At 35.3% G+C, this 16,188-nt stretch overlaps 3 protein-coding genes across 3 annotated transcripts; 1 reads left to right on the top strand and 2 right to left on the bottom strand.

Annotated features, from left to right (window-relative positions):
- Positions 1-616: 616 nt before the first annotated feature.
- Positions 617-5,976, bottom strand: LOC111695607 (uncharacterized). Its single transcript, XM_023464985.1, has 5 exons — positions 5,838-5,976; positions 4,418-4,505; positions 3,816-3,940; positions 2,180-2,332; positions 617-728 (listed from the first exon to the last, which is right to left on the bottom strand). The coding sequence occupies exons 1-5, from the start codon at positions 5,921-5,923 to the stop codon at positions 617-619; spliced, it is 564 nt and encodes a 187-aa protein (XP_023320753.1). The 5' UTR covers positions 5,924-5,976.
- A 506-nt stretch (positions 5,977-6,482) lies between these two features.
- LOC111695629 (phospholipase D alpha 1) lies at positions 6,483-9,247 on the top strand. Its single transcript, XM_023465013.1, has 2 exons — positions 6,483-6,838; positions 6,991-9,247. The coding sequence occupies exons 1-2, from the start codon at positions 6,581-6,583 to the stop codon at positions 9,076-9,078; spliced, it is 2,346 nt and encodes a 781-aa protein (XP_023320781.1). The 5' UTR covers positions 6,483-6,580; the 3' UTR covers positions 9,079-9,247.
- Positions 9,248-9,839: 592 nt separating this feature from the next.
- On the bottom strand, positions 9,840-13,732 carry LOC111695630 (probable medium-chain specific acyl-CoA dehydrogenase, mitochondrial). The gene is made up of 4 exons (XM_023465014.1): positions 13,151-13,732; positions 12,178-12,491; positions 11,214-11,516; positions 9,840-10,382 (listed from the first exon to the last, which is right to left on the bottom strand). The coding sequence occupies exons 1-4, from the start codon at positions 13,656-13,658 to the stop codon at positions 10,206-10,208; spliced, it is 1,302 nt and encodes a 433-aa protein (XP_023320782.1). The 5' UTR covers positions 13,659-13,732; the 3' UTR covers positions 9,840-10,205.
- Between the last annotated feature and the right edge of the window lie 2,456 nt (positions 13,733-16,188).

The raw sequence follows: 16,188 nt of genomic DNA, 5'->3' as shown, positions 1-16,188 counted from the left end.
AAGGTTGGTGTGTATTGTGTATACCTGACTGCCTGCTGATTAGTTTCAAAGCTGATAAATACTATTGGTAAAGGTTGGTGTGTATTGTGTATACATGACTGCCTGCTGATTAGTTTCAAAGCTGATAAAAACTATTGGTAAAGGTTGGTGTGTATTGTGTATACCTGACTGGCTGCTGATTAGTTTCAAAGCTGATAAAAAACTATTGGTAAATGTTGGTGTGTATTGTGTAGACCTGACTGCCTGCTGATTAGTTTCAAAGCTGTTAAAAACTATTGGTCAAGGTTGCAGTGTGTATCCGAACCTCCCAGAGGAAGGGTGTCAGCAGAGCTTTCTAAGCCTGTTGAGAGAAAGGGCGCTATGTGCGTAGTACTTGTATAGAAGTCTAGATAGCAAGGACACTTCTCTCCACAACTGAGTGGAAAGCGTGACTAATCCCGAACAAGATATAGTAATAAATATGNGCTGATTTGTTTCAAAGCTGATAAATACTATTGGTAAAGGTTGGATACGGGAGAGGTTTTGCTCGAGCATAAACTGGGATTCCAGTATTTTCTAGATAAAAGAATATAAATATAAAATGGCTTCTAATAGTTTCGATACCAGTATAAATGAATCAATTAACGATGTTAAATTTCTGAATTGTAGATTGATTAACCTGACGAAGTTTGTGTGTATTAAGTCCATCTTTGTTGTAATGGTTCTCAGTATAGAAGTTCTTGATACAGCTGGTAGATCGTAAAAATTCTCTAAATCAAGAAAAACTAAATTCCATAGACAAAATAATTTGGAATCTATTTTAAACGTCATAATTATCGATTCCAGGTTCAACACCTCCTTGTAAAACGGTTTCAAAAACCAAATAATTGGAAAATGCTTAATGAAAATATGTTAAATTATTTAATCTGTAAAGAAAGAAAAAATGTTAAGAGATCCTTGAATTCAGTTCAACAGTTTAAAATATGATAAGTGAGCTAAATTTAAAATAGTTTCCAATGATAAAAATAAACAAGAAATTGGGTAAAAAGTTTTCATTTAAAGGGTAAATAAATGGTTATTTATATAAATGACGTATCTAAGTAATGAACTGGATTATTCAATAAATTCATTTTCTTAAATTCAAAAATTAATCAGGCTCCAAATCCCCAAAAAATAAGTTTAACACACTATTTTGACATCTGGACATATAATTCTACATAGAATAGGTGCTCAGCATAAAAAAAATGTAAGAAACCTCAAAAATACAAAAATATTTCAGGCTTACAAAATGTTAAAAAATTTAAGATCAGTTAACAAGGTTACCCACAAAGGATTAGATGACCAAAAATCTATGAAATATAACAATAAGAAGATTTACTTAGGTATTTTGTACTAAAAATGTCTTTAAATCTTCTGATAAATGAGTTGGCACCGAAAGAAACAAGGAACAACAACTGCATTAATTTAGTTATGTTTTCTCTGTATATACAATATATTCACCTGTATATTCTCCTTAGTTTAACTGTACTCCTCGCCCATTCTAGAAAATTCATAAACATCATTAATTCAACATTATTTAAGGTTATCATAAATAATTAAAACAATTGATAATTATTGAAACCTATGGAAACGCAGGTGTAGGACGGATATGTATTCCTCAACCATTCTCTGTATATGTTGTCACATTATATCATTATGGTNTTTAGATAGTTATGCAAATTATATCTGTAAAAAAAAAACTGTGTATCATGTGGATAAACTTAGTCTTTACTATCTTCTTCACCCTGTAGTTCATAAACATGATTCTAATAACTTATGTTACCCTCTGTTCCAACCCTTACGCTGAGTATCCTCCCTTTTCTTTATACTCCCTCACCTCCTCCTTACCTTTTACCTGATTTATTATCATTCTTATGTTTAAAATGTACAATGTACATTGTTTTTATCTGCAATTCTCATTCGTTTATAGTGGGCCAACCAATTAAAACAACCTACTCTGGTTAGGCGGGTCCAAACTACATAGTAAATTGTGATTTTTTTATTTGTATTATCTCGTGCTTTGTAGTTGAATAAAAATATGAAATATGAAAGGAGTTATGATTGAAAAATATCAGATTTCAATCTTAGGTGTAATTTACTTTAGTAATGTAAAAACTATAAAGAAGAATAATGATAACGTGAATAAACATTATTAACTAACCACTGCCAGCTAGAAACTGAATCTAAGGTGAGTATAGTTGTTGAAGCCAATATGTCCTCCTCCTCTGCCTCCTTGTTGTTCCAGTTAATGGTGAAAGAGATGAGAGAGAACACCAGGATTATCAAGGATTCAAGAATTATCAATCTCTGGAACCTAAAATAATAATTATATAGCTATAATTCTTTAACATGTTTCTGTAGTTAAGCGAAAGATTAAATTGTGGTGGGGGCAATTTTATATAAAAAATAATAATGTTAAATTTAAAAGAAATGGCGGGAAGCGGCAAGGAAATTTTTCATCTACTTTTTAGGAGGCAAACATCTCTTTTTCAGATGGGGGCAAGCCTATTTTTTACTGCTGTGGATTTCGTTTATCAAATTATTCCTTTAAATATATAAATACTAAAATTAACAAAGCTCTGTATTCTTTGAAAAATGTAAAGCATAATATTTCGGCGGAAGCCTTGAAAAACTTTTATTATTAGCTGAATTCATTCTCACTAACTTTACTGTCTTCTTGTTCAAAGTTGTGGGAAGTCAAAAAATTCTAAATGAATATAGTCTTGGCTTTTCTGATCCCTGAATCTTTGCAACTTGATGGTGTAAACCTTTAACATTTCAAACTTAGATTATTTGATATATATAACATAATTCTTAGTTTGAAATATCTAAGATCTACAACACTGGATTGAATAGGAATTAGAACTCTGATTAGTTTGTGGCAAAGACTCAATTCCTATGTTGCCTAAAAGTAAAATATAGGGGCTATTCACATTGTGTCAAAAGCGTAAAATGCAGGATTGTCTGAATTTTCAATGTGTCTCATATTTAATAGTTGAAGTGCACCACCGTCTAAGTTAATTGCTATATTTTTTTTTATCTTCTGTGAACTCTCTGCAGCTCACCTACTCTACGCAACCTCCAACTCTCCCATCCACAAAGGAATTGAGTCTTTGCAGCCATAAACTCAAATTTCTTAATCCATATATCATTGCAATCAGATGGTGTAAACTTGTGATATTTCAAACTTTGATTATTTGAGTTCACAGAATTCATAGTTTGAAATATCTAAGGTCTATAACGTCACTGTGTAGCAAATTTGAAAATCAGAGTTTGTGGCAAAGAATCATCAATTCCTTTCATCATTTACCCAGTTAAATATTTGTACAATTGAAGGAGAACGATATGAAAACCGCTCAGCGATATCGAGCCCTTCTGTGTGCACATAGCTATTTGTTTATAACCAGCTATATAGATAATGTATCAATAATGTGTCTTCTGTAGATAATTTGATTTGAATTTGAACTCTGTCTGATAATGGTTGACCATCTCCACACTATACATGATAAAGTTGGCCTTCTTCACTCTATACCTTGAATTATTGACCACAACCTTTATCTGAGATGACCACCTCTTTTCTATTCCTGATATAGTTGACCACCTCCTTACTGTACCTAATATCGTTGACCCCCACCTTTCTATACCTGATATATATGTTGACCACCTCCTTTCTATACCTGATATAGTTGACCACCTCCTTTCTATACCTGATATAGTTGACCACCTCCTTTCTTTACCTGATATAGTTGACCACCTACTTTCTTTACCTGAAATAGTTGACCACCTCCTTTCTATACCTGATATAGTTGACCACCTCCTCCCCCCTGTATTTATTAAGCCAAGCATCCTGTCTACCAAGGATAAGAGAAACTATACAAGGACGGGTTGATAATCCCTCTTGTAGCTCCTGGGTCTCAAACACCTACATTTTATCATAAGTTTTCCGTCAGAACATTTTGACGGAATTGTGCAACTTACTGCTTTTAAAAAGTAAAAAAAAAGGAAAAAGAAATAGAAAACAAATGAGTTTATAGCAAATAAAGAAATTGATTCTTTGAAACAAACTCAAATTTTCCAATCATTAATTGCTGGGTTGTTCTTCAATAAATATTAATCCATATATTTTTGCAAACAGACCTAAGATTATTTGATCTGAAAGAATTCATAGTTTGAAATATCTAAGGTTGTAAGAAATACAGGGATTAGAAAATCAGAGTTTTTATGAAAGACTGAATTCCATGAAAAATGAATATTTCTAATAGAAATCAATGTATCCATAGGATTTAAATCTGCCTGAAGTTAAAACGTTGTAATGAATGATTAATGAACCAAATTAATATTAATGATAATAAAAGTCTTACAACCCCATGAAAAGCCTTAAAATACAATAAATTTCTACCTGGCAGTAGCTAAGAAGACAGTAGAGAATCGTGCTTATTAATCCTAATCCAAGAAACAAGATGAGGTGCTCAGGAATATTGCCAAAACTAGAATAAATATATATATATAGAGGTTAGTCTACTGAGGATTGCCGCAAGGCATAAAACATCATGTGAAGTAAAATACTGAAATACATATTAAAATGTTTTAATTTGAAGCTGATTCTTAAAATATATATATTAAGGTTTACAATTTAATTTTAATAGTTAAGAAAACTCTACTCTGAGATATTTATTGAAAGTACACGGTTATCCACAAAAAAATTGAATCTCAGTTAATACACAGTGATAACCTGAAAACAATTGAAAAGGAAGACGACATGAAAGCAATACTTTAGTGTATTTATTGTTGTTACAAAGCAAATAGTTTTACTACACACTCATTAAATCACTAATTTAGTGAAATTACTGTATTGGAATTTAAAAAGCCATATATCTTGCAGGGGCGTACGAGAGCATTTGTGTAGGGGGGGGATGTGTGCGCGTCAGCGTGCAAAAAAAATGTTTTCGCCCCCCCCCCTGGCAACATGGTGCCCCCCCCTTAAAAACCTTTTTTTTGAAAAAATATTGATACATTTTGTAACTATGTAAATTATTCGATCATATACACACTTCCATATAATAAGTGTTAATAAATTATTTATGTAATTTTCTTAAGTGGACTCATCATACAATCCATCTTAATACTGTTAAGTGTAAGCTTCAAGGGATAAAAAATAGAGATGGAAAAGTATCTAAAAAATATCTATATTTTTATAGGATCGATACATATTGCTCTATAAATTATGATATTTAATATAATAATATATATTTACACTGAAGGGAGTATTGATTAAACCTTTTTTAATGAAAATTTTTTAGTTAAGGGATAAAGTGAGATTTTAAAGTATTTTCTTTACGATGTAATTATACCTAAATGGAATACATGCGTAATTTCAAGTGACCCTCCATTCATAGTGTGACATGTCCGATGTACCTTTGAAACCTTCATTTCTCCATCAGAATATAATCAGAATATATTTGATTTCTTTTCTAAATCCTATAGTTTAATTGGGGGAGTGCAATGCAATGCAATGTAGAATGTAGATTGCCTGAGAAAGGGAAATGCAAGCAGATGTAATATTAAAAGAGCCCCCCATCGTACGCCCCTGATATATTGATTAAAAAAGTCGTCTGTCATTTCAGAGTTTTCTGGTTATCACTGTTTGATATCCAACAGCAGATTGTCTTATATTTAAAGTTGTTTGTTTTGATCGGTACATTAATTCTTAGCATCTAAAACACTATATAATTTACACAGAATGTTAAAATAATACTTTAAATTGTGTCACAGATATTCAATTAACACGGATAAATAAGTAAATGTTTTTGTTCACTTACCTCTTTTGATCAAATGCCAGAATACTAAGGTTTGCTGGTTTAAGGTAACATATAGTTTTGTTGTGAAAACCTCTATCTTCTAACATGATGAATACTCAAGAAAAGTGTAAGACCTAATTAACATTTGGGTATTTTCCTGTATTGAAATTGGCGGATTTTATGGCGGAGAACTCTCTCTAAATTCATCTATTTTGACAACTTTATTGTTTTCTTGCAAGTACAATATTCATCTAATCTTTGCAATTTGATTAGGCCTAGAAGAATTACCCATTCTTTATATCTCTGCACTCTGATGGATGTATTAACATTTGATATTTAAACTGTAACTTTTTCATCCATAATTAAATTTTTTTATAAAATCAAATCTCAACACAATCAGGTTGCAAGGATGTAAGATTTATAAACCAGAACGTAATTGTGGCGTTCCTTTCAATTAAATGTTGAGCAAGCTTTAAAACATAATTGAGTATACATTAAATTGAACTTTTCAAAATATCATACAATCTTTTAAAAATGCGTAAATATTTATTTATGCATGATTCATTGTTGGGTTTAGAGATGGGGGGGGGGGGGAGGAGATAAGTTAGGTTCTAGGCAGAACATTACGTCATAAATCAGGCAGGGTTTGTGTACACTGTCTCTCTCTCTCCCAACTCTCACACTGTACACTCAGTTCACAGACACTGTTGAGCTAGGAGATTTATCCCGTAACCAACTCCTTTTTATGCAATATTACCTTGACGATGAGCATTTTAGAGGACGAGGAGTCTCTACCCTTCCTTCATGGAACCCTGAAAATACATGTTATAGAGGCAGCAGATCTTCCAGATACAGACAACTCATTCTTTAACATTGACAGGAACGACAAAACCGATCCCTTTGTTATTATTTCCATCGGTGAATGTGAGCTGCTAAAGACTGCGTATATACCGAACACCCTGGAGCCAAGATGGGATGAGAAGTTTTCTATCCCCGTCTGTCATAGAGCCAGCTGTCTAAAGGTTAGATGATTAATTTTAAAATACCAAAGCGCCCAATAAATAACAATCTATGAGATAAAACAGAAAATTATCACTAAAATATTTGTAAGTAAATAAATAAATGAAATAGAAAATAGACATTGTTGCGACAATTGATAAAAGATGTATTTCAGGTAATGGTTCGGGACCGAGAACATGTTGGTAATCAGATAGTTGGAACATGTTTAATCTCCACTGAAGAACTAACATCTGGAAACCCTGTAGAGGGTTGGTACGATATTATGGTTGGAGTAGGAGGAAAAACTAAAGGTTCTATTCACATCATGCTTCAATTCTTCCCTATAGGTAGTTGTGGAGATGATTCCAGTTTTCTGCGAGACTCCTATTTCCAGCCTAAGACGGATAACCAGGTGGTGCTCTACATGACAGCCGACTCCCAACAGCTTCCAGTCTTTGACGGAGTAACCGAACCTGATGGTTCTCCGTATCAAGCAACCAGGTGCTGGTTGGATATCTACAAATCTATCTGCAGAGCGGAGAAACTAATTTATGTTACAGGATGGAGCGTGTATACCCAGATAGATCTAGTAAGAGGAGAATCTGCTCTAGAGTACCCAGATTCTAATGTAGGAGAACTACTCAAGAGGAAAGCTGCCGAAGGTGTAAGAGTTCTAGTGATGCCCTGGGACGAGAAATCTAATGATAGCGGTTTGCTGGCAGGACTCATGGGAACTCATGACGAGGAAACTTACAATTATTTCCGAGGCACCAACGTAGTCTGCTCCAAGGTTCAACGATCAAAGCTAAGCTGGATGGGGTTTGGAGGACAGTTCGTCGGAACCATGTACACTCATCACCAGAAGACGATTATATGTGACGCGGACACAGAGGACGGATCAGGGATGAAAAAACTTATTGCTTTCATCGGTGGGATCGATATTACGGACGGTCGCTATGATACTCCTGAGTTTCACCTTTTTAAAACATTAAATACACTTCATGCCGGAGATTTCTATCAGAACTGTACTACAGGAACTACCTTTAGAACAGGTCCACGAGAACCCTGGCAGGATATTCATGCACTGGTTATCGGACCAACTGCCGTGGATATTCATGATAACTTTGTGGATCGTTGGTATCATCAGAACCTCAAGTACAAGGACATGATCTACTACCTCTCCGAAGACGAGTTCAACTTGGATTATCCTGCGGAGGTTCCAGAGGAGCAGGGCGGAGCATGGACGGTTCAGTTGCTCCGCTCTATCACAGTAGACTCCGCCGCCATGTCCCAAGACAGGTTACAGTTTCTGAACCGGAAGTATGGAGCTCCTGTCGAGGATTCTATCATGAGAGAATATGTTATTCAGATAAGAAATGCTAAATCTTTTATTTATATAGAGAACCAGTACTTCCTGGGTTCAGCATTCTCCTGGTTGGCTGATCAGAACACTCTCTCCCATCATATTATACCTATTGAGATAGTAGAGAAGATAATTAGTAAGATAGAAGCAGGAGAACAGTTCCACGTTTATGTAACGATTCCTATGTACCCTGAGGGAGATCCAACCTCGGCTCCGAGTCAGGAGATCCTACGCTGGCAGTACAGAACCATGGAGATGATGTTTAAGAGGATCTACAGGGCACTGCAGAGAAATGGATCCGAAAATCATCCAACAGACTTCCTATCTTTCTACTGTCTTGGAAAGAGGGAGTCTCCAGATGATATCCCATACTATGATTTAGATGATCCTGCACCTGGAACCGGAGCTGAGAAAACAAGAGCATCCTTGAGACATCCCATATATGTGCACTCCAAACTTATGATCGTCGATGACGAATATGTAATCGCTGGATCAGCCAACATTAATCAGAGATCTTTGGGTGGGAACAGAGACTCAGAGATATGCATCGGTGCCTTCCAACCTAACTGTGTTCACAACGGGGAGATCCCTCGGGGCTCCGTTCACACCTTTAGACTTGCGCTTTGGTCCGCTCACCTTGGAGGATACGACTCAGCTTACGAAGATCCTTCGTCCTGGGATTGTGTGACCAAAGTCCGCGAGGTCGCCTCCGAGTTCTGGGATATTTATACAGCCGAGGAACCAACCCATAGTGATATTCATCTCCTGCCTTATCCTCTCCTGGTTTCAGAAACCGGAGATTTATCTTCTTTAGATTCTCCCTGGGATACCTTTCCAGACACACTTGCTCCTGTGGTTGGGTGTAAGAGTGGGCTTCTTCCAGCTAAACTCACTACCTAGAGCTCTCGGGATACCATGTCTTCCTATCAAAGCACACATTATTTGTACTTTAAACTATCCTGGTCATAATTCGAACCTTAATTATCTGATATATGACTTCAGTATTTGTGCAAGATCTGATTTATAAAATGTACTTATATGAAGCTTTAATAAATTTATAAATTTATAATCTCGAGAAATATTAAAAAAGTTCATCAAAAACTTCAACCTAGTACATTCTTAGTAATTTTTTGTTCTGTCTCTCAGGATGACGAGGATGGAAGTGAAGAGGTATTTTCCTAGCATAAGATAGGAGAGATGAAGACGTTAGAAGTTTTGTACATAATTTAATTACTTTGGCCAATTTCTTAGACGATCTACCATAGGTAGAACCATAGTCACAATATGGTTACGCTTTAAAGAGCTGTGTAGATAGATAGATACGACCTGTAGTTGTACCTATGGTTAAATTTATAAGAAATTGGCCATAAATATAAGAATTGTTGATTGAAAACTTGCATAAATTAAGAGTATAAGGTTTTCTAAGCAATGTAAAAATTCGTAAATATTTATTGTCCCTTAAAGCAGTGTTTCGGATCCATATCATTTTGATTCGGATCCGGATCCGCGGATCCGCATCAGTGATGATGGATCCGGATCCTTCAGGAGAAAGATTTCCATTTAAACCAAACATATGGGGTATAGGCTGAAACCTTAGCATTTTAGGAGTTGATAAGATCTATAAGAGTTCTATCTGATGTTCCTGTCTCGAGAAATTGATATACAACTATCAAATTTATACGAAATTTTTACATATAAAACTTGTATACAAATCTTAGGTTTAAACAGAATATACTCAGCAAATGCGAAACCAATCTGAAAACGACGATATCCCAAGGGAGTCTGAAACACGGGACTAGAACTCCCACCAGTGTCAGTGCAGTATCATTGTCATGCGTCTCTGTCTGTATCACGTGACAAAGAAGTTCTAAATTCACTCACATAACCAAAAAAAAAGATATTTAATAAATTTTGTATTCTATCAAATATAAAATGTTTACTAGCATAATGCATCTATGTTAAAAATGTTATCATTGAAAACTGGTTTCAAGTAGTTTAAGTTTTTCCGGGTCCGCGTTGAACTAAATTTAAAGGCCGAACTTCTGCTTGGCAATCGCCATCCACTCCCTGGAGATGATAATCCTCTGAATCTGTGCGGTTCCCTCGTAGATCTGGTAGATCTTGGCGTCTCTCATCAACTTCTCAGCGGGGTACTCAGTGTTGAACCCGTTCCCACCGAAGATCTGAACGGCGTCGGTAGCAGACTAAAATTATAGTTGGTTAGAGCATATCAATACTGAACGAGATTTGAGTTTAAGAATAAATTCAACACTTAGTGAAAAAATAAATTGTATGTACTGATGTACTTAAAATTCCCAAAAAAATATTTGTTTCTTTTAACATTTTTAAGAATAAATATAAAAAATTACTTCAATAAATTCTTAGTAATAAATAAATTACAAATATTTCGAGTTGTTACAAGTAATTATAAAATTGTATTTTGTTTCTTATAATTTCAAAGATGATTACATTCTACGGTTGTTTAAAGTAATTGTCACTTTTATGTGACAGCGTAACGTAACAACGTAGAATAATTTGAATATGTTTTTCACTGAAATGAGAAAATCTGGGAGTTTGTTTTTGTAAAATACGAAGATGTCCGTCATTGTCGTCCATATTTACATCAATATAGGGGGAGAAGTTTTCAATAATTAATAATACTCTATTTACACTGAGTTCGGAATATTTTTTTACACTTTGTGACTTTGTTTTGGGACTTTCAAAGGATTGATAGTCCTATAATATGAAGAGAATAGTTCAAATTCTAAATGGACTGTATAATACATATTTTCAAATTACTGCATTTATGTATTATTTATTTTTGCATGCAATGTTACAATTTATGCATGCAAAGATGGCAATGCCCTATTCACAACGGTACCCTCGGTACCTTTATTTAATAAATATTGCGGAAGATATTTTGTTTTTTAGTTTTCTAGTTACGCTAATAGTCCCTTTAACCCAATTATTGATGAGCATTAAATTCAATCCCTGAGTCCCATAAGAATTGACAGCATTTTAACATTAGTTTTCACCTTATTTGCGACATCTCCGGCGAGACACTTGGCGATAGAGGCCATGTAGGTGTTCCTGATTTTATTATCCGCCTGCCAAGCAGCCTTCTGATACGCCAATCTAGCTGCCTCGGTTCCAATTGCCATATCCGCCAACATGAACGCCACTGCTTGGTGTTGGATAATGGGAACTCCAAAAGTTTTTCTTTCATTTGCGTATTTTGTCGCCTCGTCGAGGGCTCGCTGTGAGATACCTACTGCTCCAGCAGCGACGGGAGGGCGGGTCTTGTCGAAAGCTCCCATGGCGACCTTGAATCCTGCACCCTAAAATCAAGCATGAATAAAAATACAGCTGGTTTATTCAATTTTGGTGTTTTATTGGCTTCTGTCATCATGTGTACTTTGTAAAAACATGATTTGCCAAAACTTGAATTGATAAGAATTCAAACATTTACTATCTTTCGGGTTCCTTGTATCATGTAAACAAAACAAATCGAACCAAGTATAAAAGTATGCTTAACCCGAAACTTGTCAAGTGAAAGATCCTTTTTTCTCTCTTTTTCTGTTAACAATTCTAACTTTTAGCTGTTAAAGTCTCAATTTTCCCTTACTTACAATAAACTTTTTCGAGATATTTTCTTTTTAAATTCGTGTATTTAAAAAAAAGTCTACATTTTATACCAGACCAAATTTGTCCTATTTAACTGTCCATAAACCTTTCCTGGGGTCTTATGAGTTGCCACAAAAAAAAGAACAGACATGTAAAGTATATTTATTTATATATTATATGTATTCCTACCAGAAGTTTTGTACATAATTTAATTACTTTGGCCAATTTCTTAGACGATCTACCATAGGTACAACCATAGTCACAATATGGTTGTTAACTGTCCATAAACCTTTCCTGGGGTCTTATGAGTTGCCACAAAAAAAAGATCAACAGACATGTAAAGTATATTTATTTATATATTATATGTATTCCTACCTCTCCGATGAGGACATTCTCCTCAGGTACAACAACATCCTCAAACGTGATTCCTCTGGTATCAGAGCAGCGCTGACCCATATTCTTCTCCTTCCTAACCGGAGTAACTCCTTGAGTATCTGCGTACACAATAAACCCTGTGAAGGCCTTGCTAGCTGGACACTTAAGTTCAGGGTTGGTACGCGCCAGGACGAAGTAATAGTTTGCAACTCCACCGTTGGTTATCCACATCTTTTGACCGTTTATCACCCATTTATCGCCTTTCTTCTCAGCCTTGGTTTTAATCCCAGCAACATCTGATCCTGCTCCAGGTTCTTAATATATACAAGAGATTAATACTAGAGTACAAGATAAGGGATTTAATTGAAAGTATTTCACATAGTTTAGATGTAAAAACCATGATACTAGTAGATATGTTTGTTACAGTACTGTTGAACATGTTCTTAGTTCTGTATTACATTTCTTTCCAAATCAAGTCAAAATGAACGTTCTTGACAGAAACTTATTTACAAATGATTGTTTGGTTGATATGTCTGATCTGAGAAAGACGTTAATTAAGAGACAATTAAAATAATTTAATTTACCATGGTAGCATGCACGAACAGTTTCAATTTTATAAAAAATGTTAAAGAAGAAAGAACAATGTAATTGTTAAATGATATTGCTGAATATGTACTACACTGCATACATTTGTAAATCTCTTTGAGTGTGAATAAATTTTTGTAATAATAGCAACACCTACTTAGAACTTACTGAGGATACAAACGGGCATTACTGGAAACTGATCATAACTATCAGGAGAAAGATTTCCATTTAAACCAAACATATAGAAAATATATAATTCATAATGGTTCTACTGGTCAAATCTAAAAAATAATTCCCTGCCAGATTTTACAGAACTGATCGACAAATAAAAAAATGTGCACTTGTCTCATATAAAAGGTTCAATATTGTGTGTTTAAAAGACATCAACCTGTAACTCCATATGCACACATCAATGGTTCTTCAATTAGTCGGGAAAGATATTTTTTCTTCTGCTCCTCGTTTCCAGCAATCATAACCGGCATAGAACCTAATCCATTAGCTTCAAGAGCAGTCATTATTCCTGTGCAACCATACGCCATCTTCTCCGTTATTAAACATCCGTCCAGTGTTCCCAAGCCCATTCCTCCGTATTTCTCTGGGATATGAAGGTTCATTAATCCAGTGGCGTGGGCTTTCTTAATAACCTCCCAGGGAAACTCCCCGGAGATATCGTACTGGGCAGCAACTGGGATAATTTCATTTTTGGTAAAGTTCTCCGCCAACTCCAGGTACTCCTCTTGCTCCGGGGTCAGGGTAAAATTCAGTCCTTGTGCAGATTCCGGAGCTGAACCTGAGCTCTTAGTTCCTGGTGCAACCTGTCTTATTAAACTAGAACTAGAAAATGTTCTCAGGGATTGAATTCTCGCCATGTTTCTTGTCAGCTTGCTCATTCTCATCTAAACGCAGGCAAAATTAAAGATAAAGCGAATAACACGGAGCGTTGTGCAAGTGAAATTATGAGAAAGGTTGGATTTTATAACAGGATCAGCTGATTCTAGTTCACGGAACCTCTCATATATATATCTTATTATCAGATCAGTACAGGACTAGAGGTCCTAGAGGAGGAGATCAGGATTAATCAATGACTAGAGGAGGAGAAGGATTTATCATTAATTAAGGACTAGAGGGGGGGGGGAGGATTAAACATTAGTCAAAGACTAGAGGGGGAGAAGGATCAATCATTAGTTTAACTGGAGAGGGAGAAGGATTAATCAATAGTTAGATTGGAGAGGGAGAAGGATTAATTATTAGTTAAGGACTAGAGGGGGAGAAGGATTAGTTAGTAGTTCAGGACTAGCTGAGGGAGAAGAAATAATTATTAGTTCAGGACTAGAGTGGGAGAAGGATTAAATTATTAGTTCAGGACTAGGGGGGGAGAAGAAATAATCATTAGTTCAGGACTAGGGTGAGAAGGATTAATTATTAGTTAATAACTATGAGTGAAAGAAGGATTAATTATTAGTTCAGCACTTACGGGAGAGAAGAATTAATTATTAGTTCATGACTATAGGGCGTGAAGGTTTAAACATTAGTTCAAGACTAGAGGGCGAGAAGGATTTATCATTAGCTTAGGACTATAAGAGGGGGAGAAGGCTTAAATTATTAGATCCGGACCAGAGGGGGAGAAGGATTAAAAATTCGCTGAGGACTAGAGGGGGAGAAGGATTATACATTAGTTCAGGACTAGAAGGAGAGAAGGATTAAACATTAGTTTAGGACTAGAAGGAGAGAAGGATTAATCATTAGTTTAGGACTAGAGGGAGAGAAGGATTAAACATTAGTTTAGGACTAGAGAGAGAGAAGGATTTATCATTAATTTAGGACTAGAGGGAGAGAAGGATTAAACATTAGTTTAGGACTAGAGAGAGAGAAGGATTTATCATTAGTTCAGGACTTGAGGGAGAGAAGGATTACTCATTAGCTAAGGAGTTGAGAGAGAGAAGGATTTATCATTAGTTTAGGACTAGAGGGAGAGAAGGATTATACATTAGTTTAGGACTAGAGGGAGAGAAGGATTATACATTAGTTTAGGACTAGAGGGAGAGAAGGATTATACATTAGCTCAGGAGTTGAGAGAGAGAAGGATTATAAATTAGTTTAGGACTAGAGGGAGAGAAGGATTACTCATTAGCTCAGGAGTTGAGAGAGAGAAGGATTTATCATTAGTTTAGGACTAGAGGGGGAGAAGGATTAAATTATTAGTTCAGCCCTAGAGGGGGAAAAGGAAAAAATAATAGTTTAGGACTAGAGGGGGGATTTATAAAACATTAGCTCAAGACTAGAGGGAGAGAAGGATTAATCATTAGCTCAGGACATGAGGGGGGGAAAGGATTGATCTGGCTCAAAACTGAATGGGAGAAAATCAAGCAAGTACATGTGAGGAATGAGACTTTAAACTTGTCCTTGCTTCAATCATTAGATTCATGTTTACCCACAAAGGGTAAGACTTTAAAGACGACTGGAAACTCTTAAAAAGTCACGATCCCGAGGTTAAATTATGTATTCTGCCTTAGTAGTAATTTAATGGCTTGTCAAATGATTTGTCAAAGTAACAAACAAGTTCACAGTTGCAGGGGATCGTCAATATAAGGAAACAGACATTGGAAATTTAGTAAAATCGTCTCTGAAGTCTTCTTATATAAGATTTACTGGTCCGTGTATCATCCAATCTGTAGATAACGTAGATCAATGTACTTTAGCTGCTACGAGGATATAATAGATTCAAACATTTTTTTCGTCGTAATACCACAGTAATCACCATTTAAAAGAGGAGTCGTCTTCGCTTTAAAAAAACTTAATGAAGCATTTAGATTTACTAACCGTTTTTATAGATTTAAAATAAATAACATGCCTATAAACATAAAAACTGAATAAAATCTGTAGCCTCTAAAGTCTCATCCTTGGTGATTTATCATATAGACCGGGTTACCCACGGATGAAGACTACTGTGCAGAATTTGAACAGTGTTTTTATAATCATGATTCTCTGCCCATCTATGCAAAACAATCGGTGGTACGCGATTTTAACATTACTAGAAATTCAAGGCGCTTCGCGCCCTTCTTTCTAGCCTTAAAGGGCGCTTCGCGCCCGTCTCCTAAATTAATTGTGAACATGTTCTCTTTGTGTACATCGTAAAACAAAACAAAAATAATTCGCGGATTTTTACAAAAAAATTCGCGGATTTTCAAAATTTTTAAAAATTTAATGACGATCGAATTTTGATAGAGACAAATATTTGAAATTTTGATTTTTCATAAACCTTCCCTGGGGTCCCTAGATGTCACACAAAAAATTTGGGCCCGATCGGTTCAGCCTTTTTGACGTTTATTGGATACAAACAAACAGACAGACAGACAGACAGACAGACAGACAGACAAGCCAAATTTATATATAGATAATGAAGACCGACTTTCGATTTCAAATTTA

The sequence above is a fragment of the Eurytemora carolleeae genome, unplaced genomic scaffold (genome assembly GCF_000591075.1).
Source record: "Eurytemora carolleeae unplaced genomic scaffold, Eaff_2.0 scaffold224, whole genome shotgun sequence".
Classification (NCBI taxonomy): Eukaryota; Metazoa; Arthropoda; class Copepoda; order Calanoida; family Temoridae; genus Eurytemora; species Eurytemora carolleeae.
Note: the sequence above shows the minus strand (reverse complement) of the source record. Positions and strands in the feature narration are given on the sequence as shown.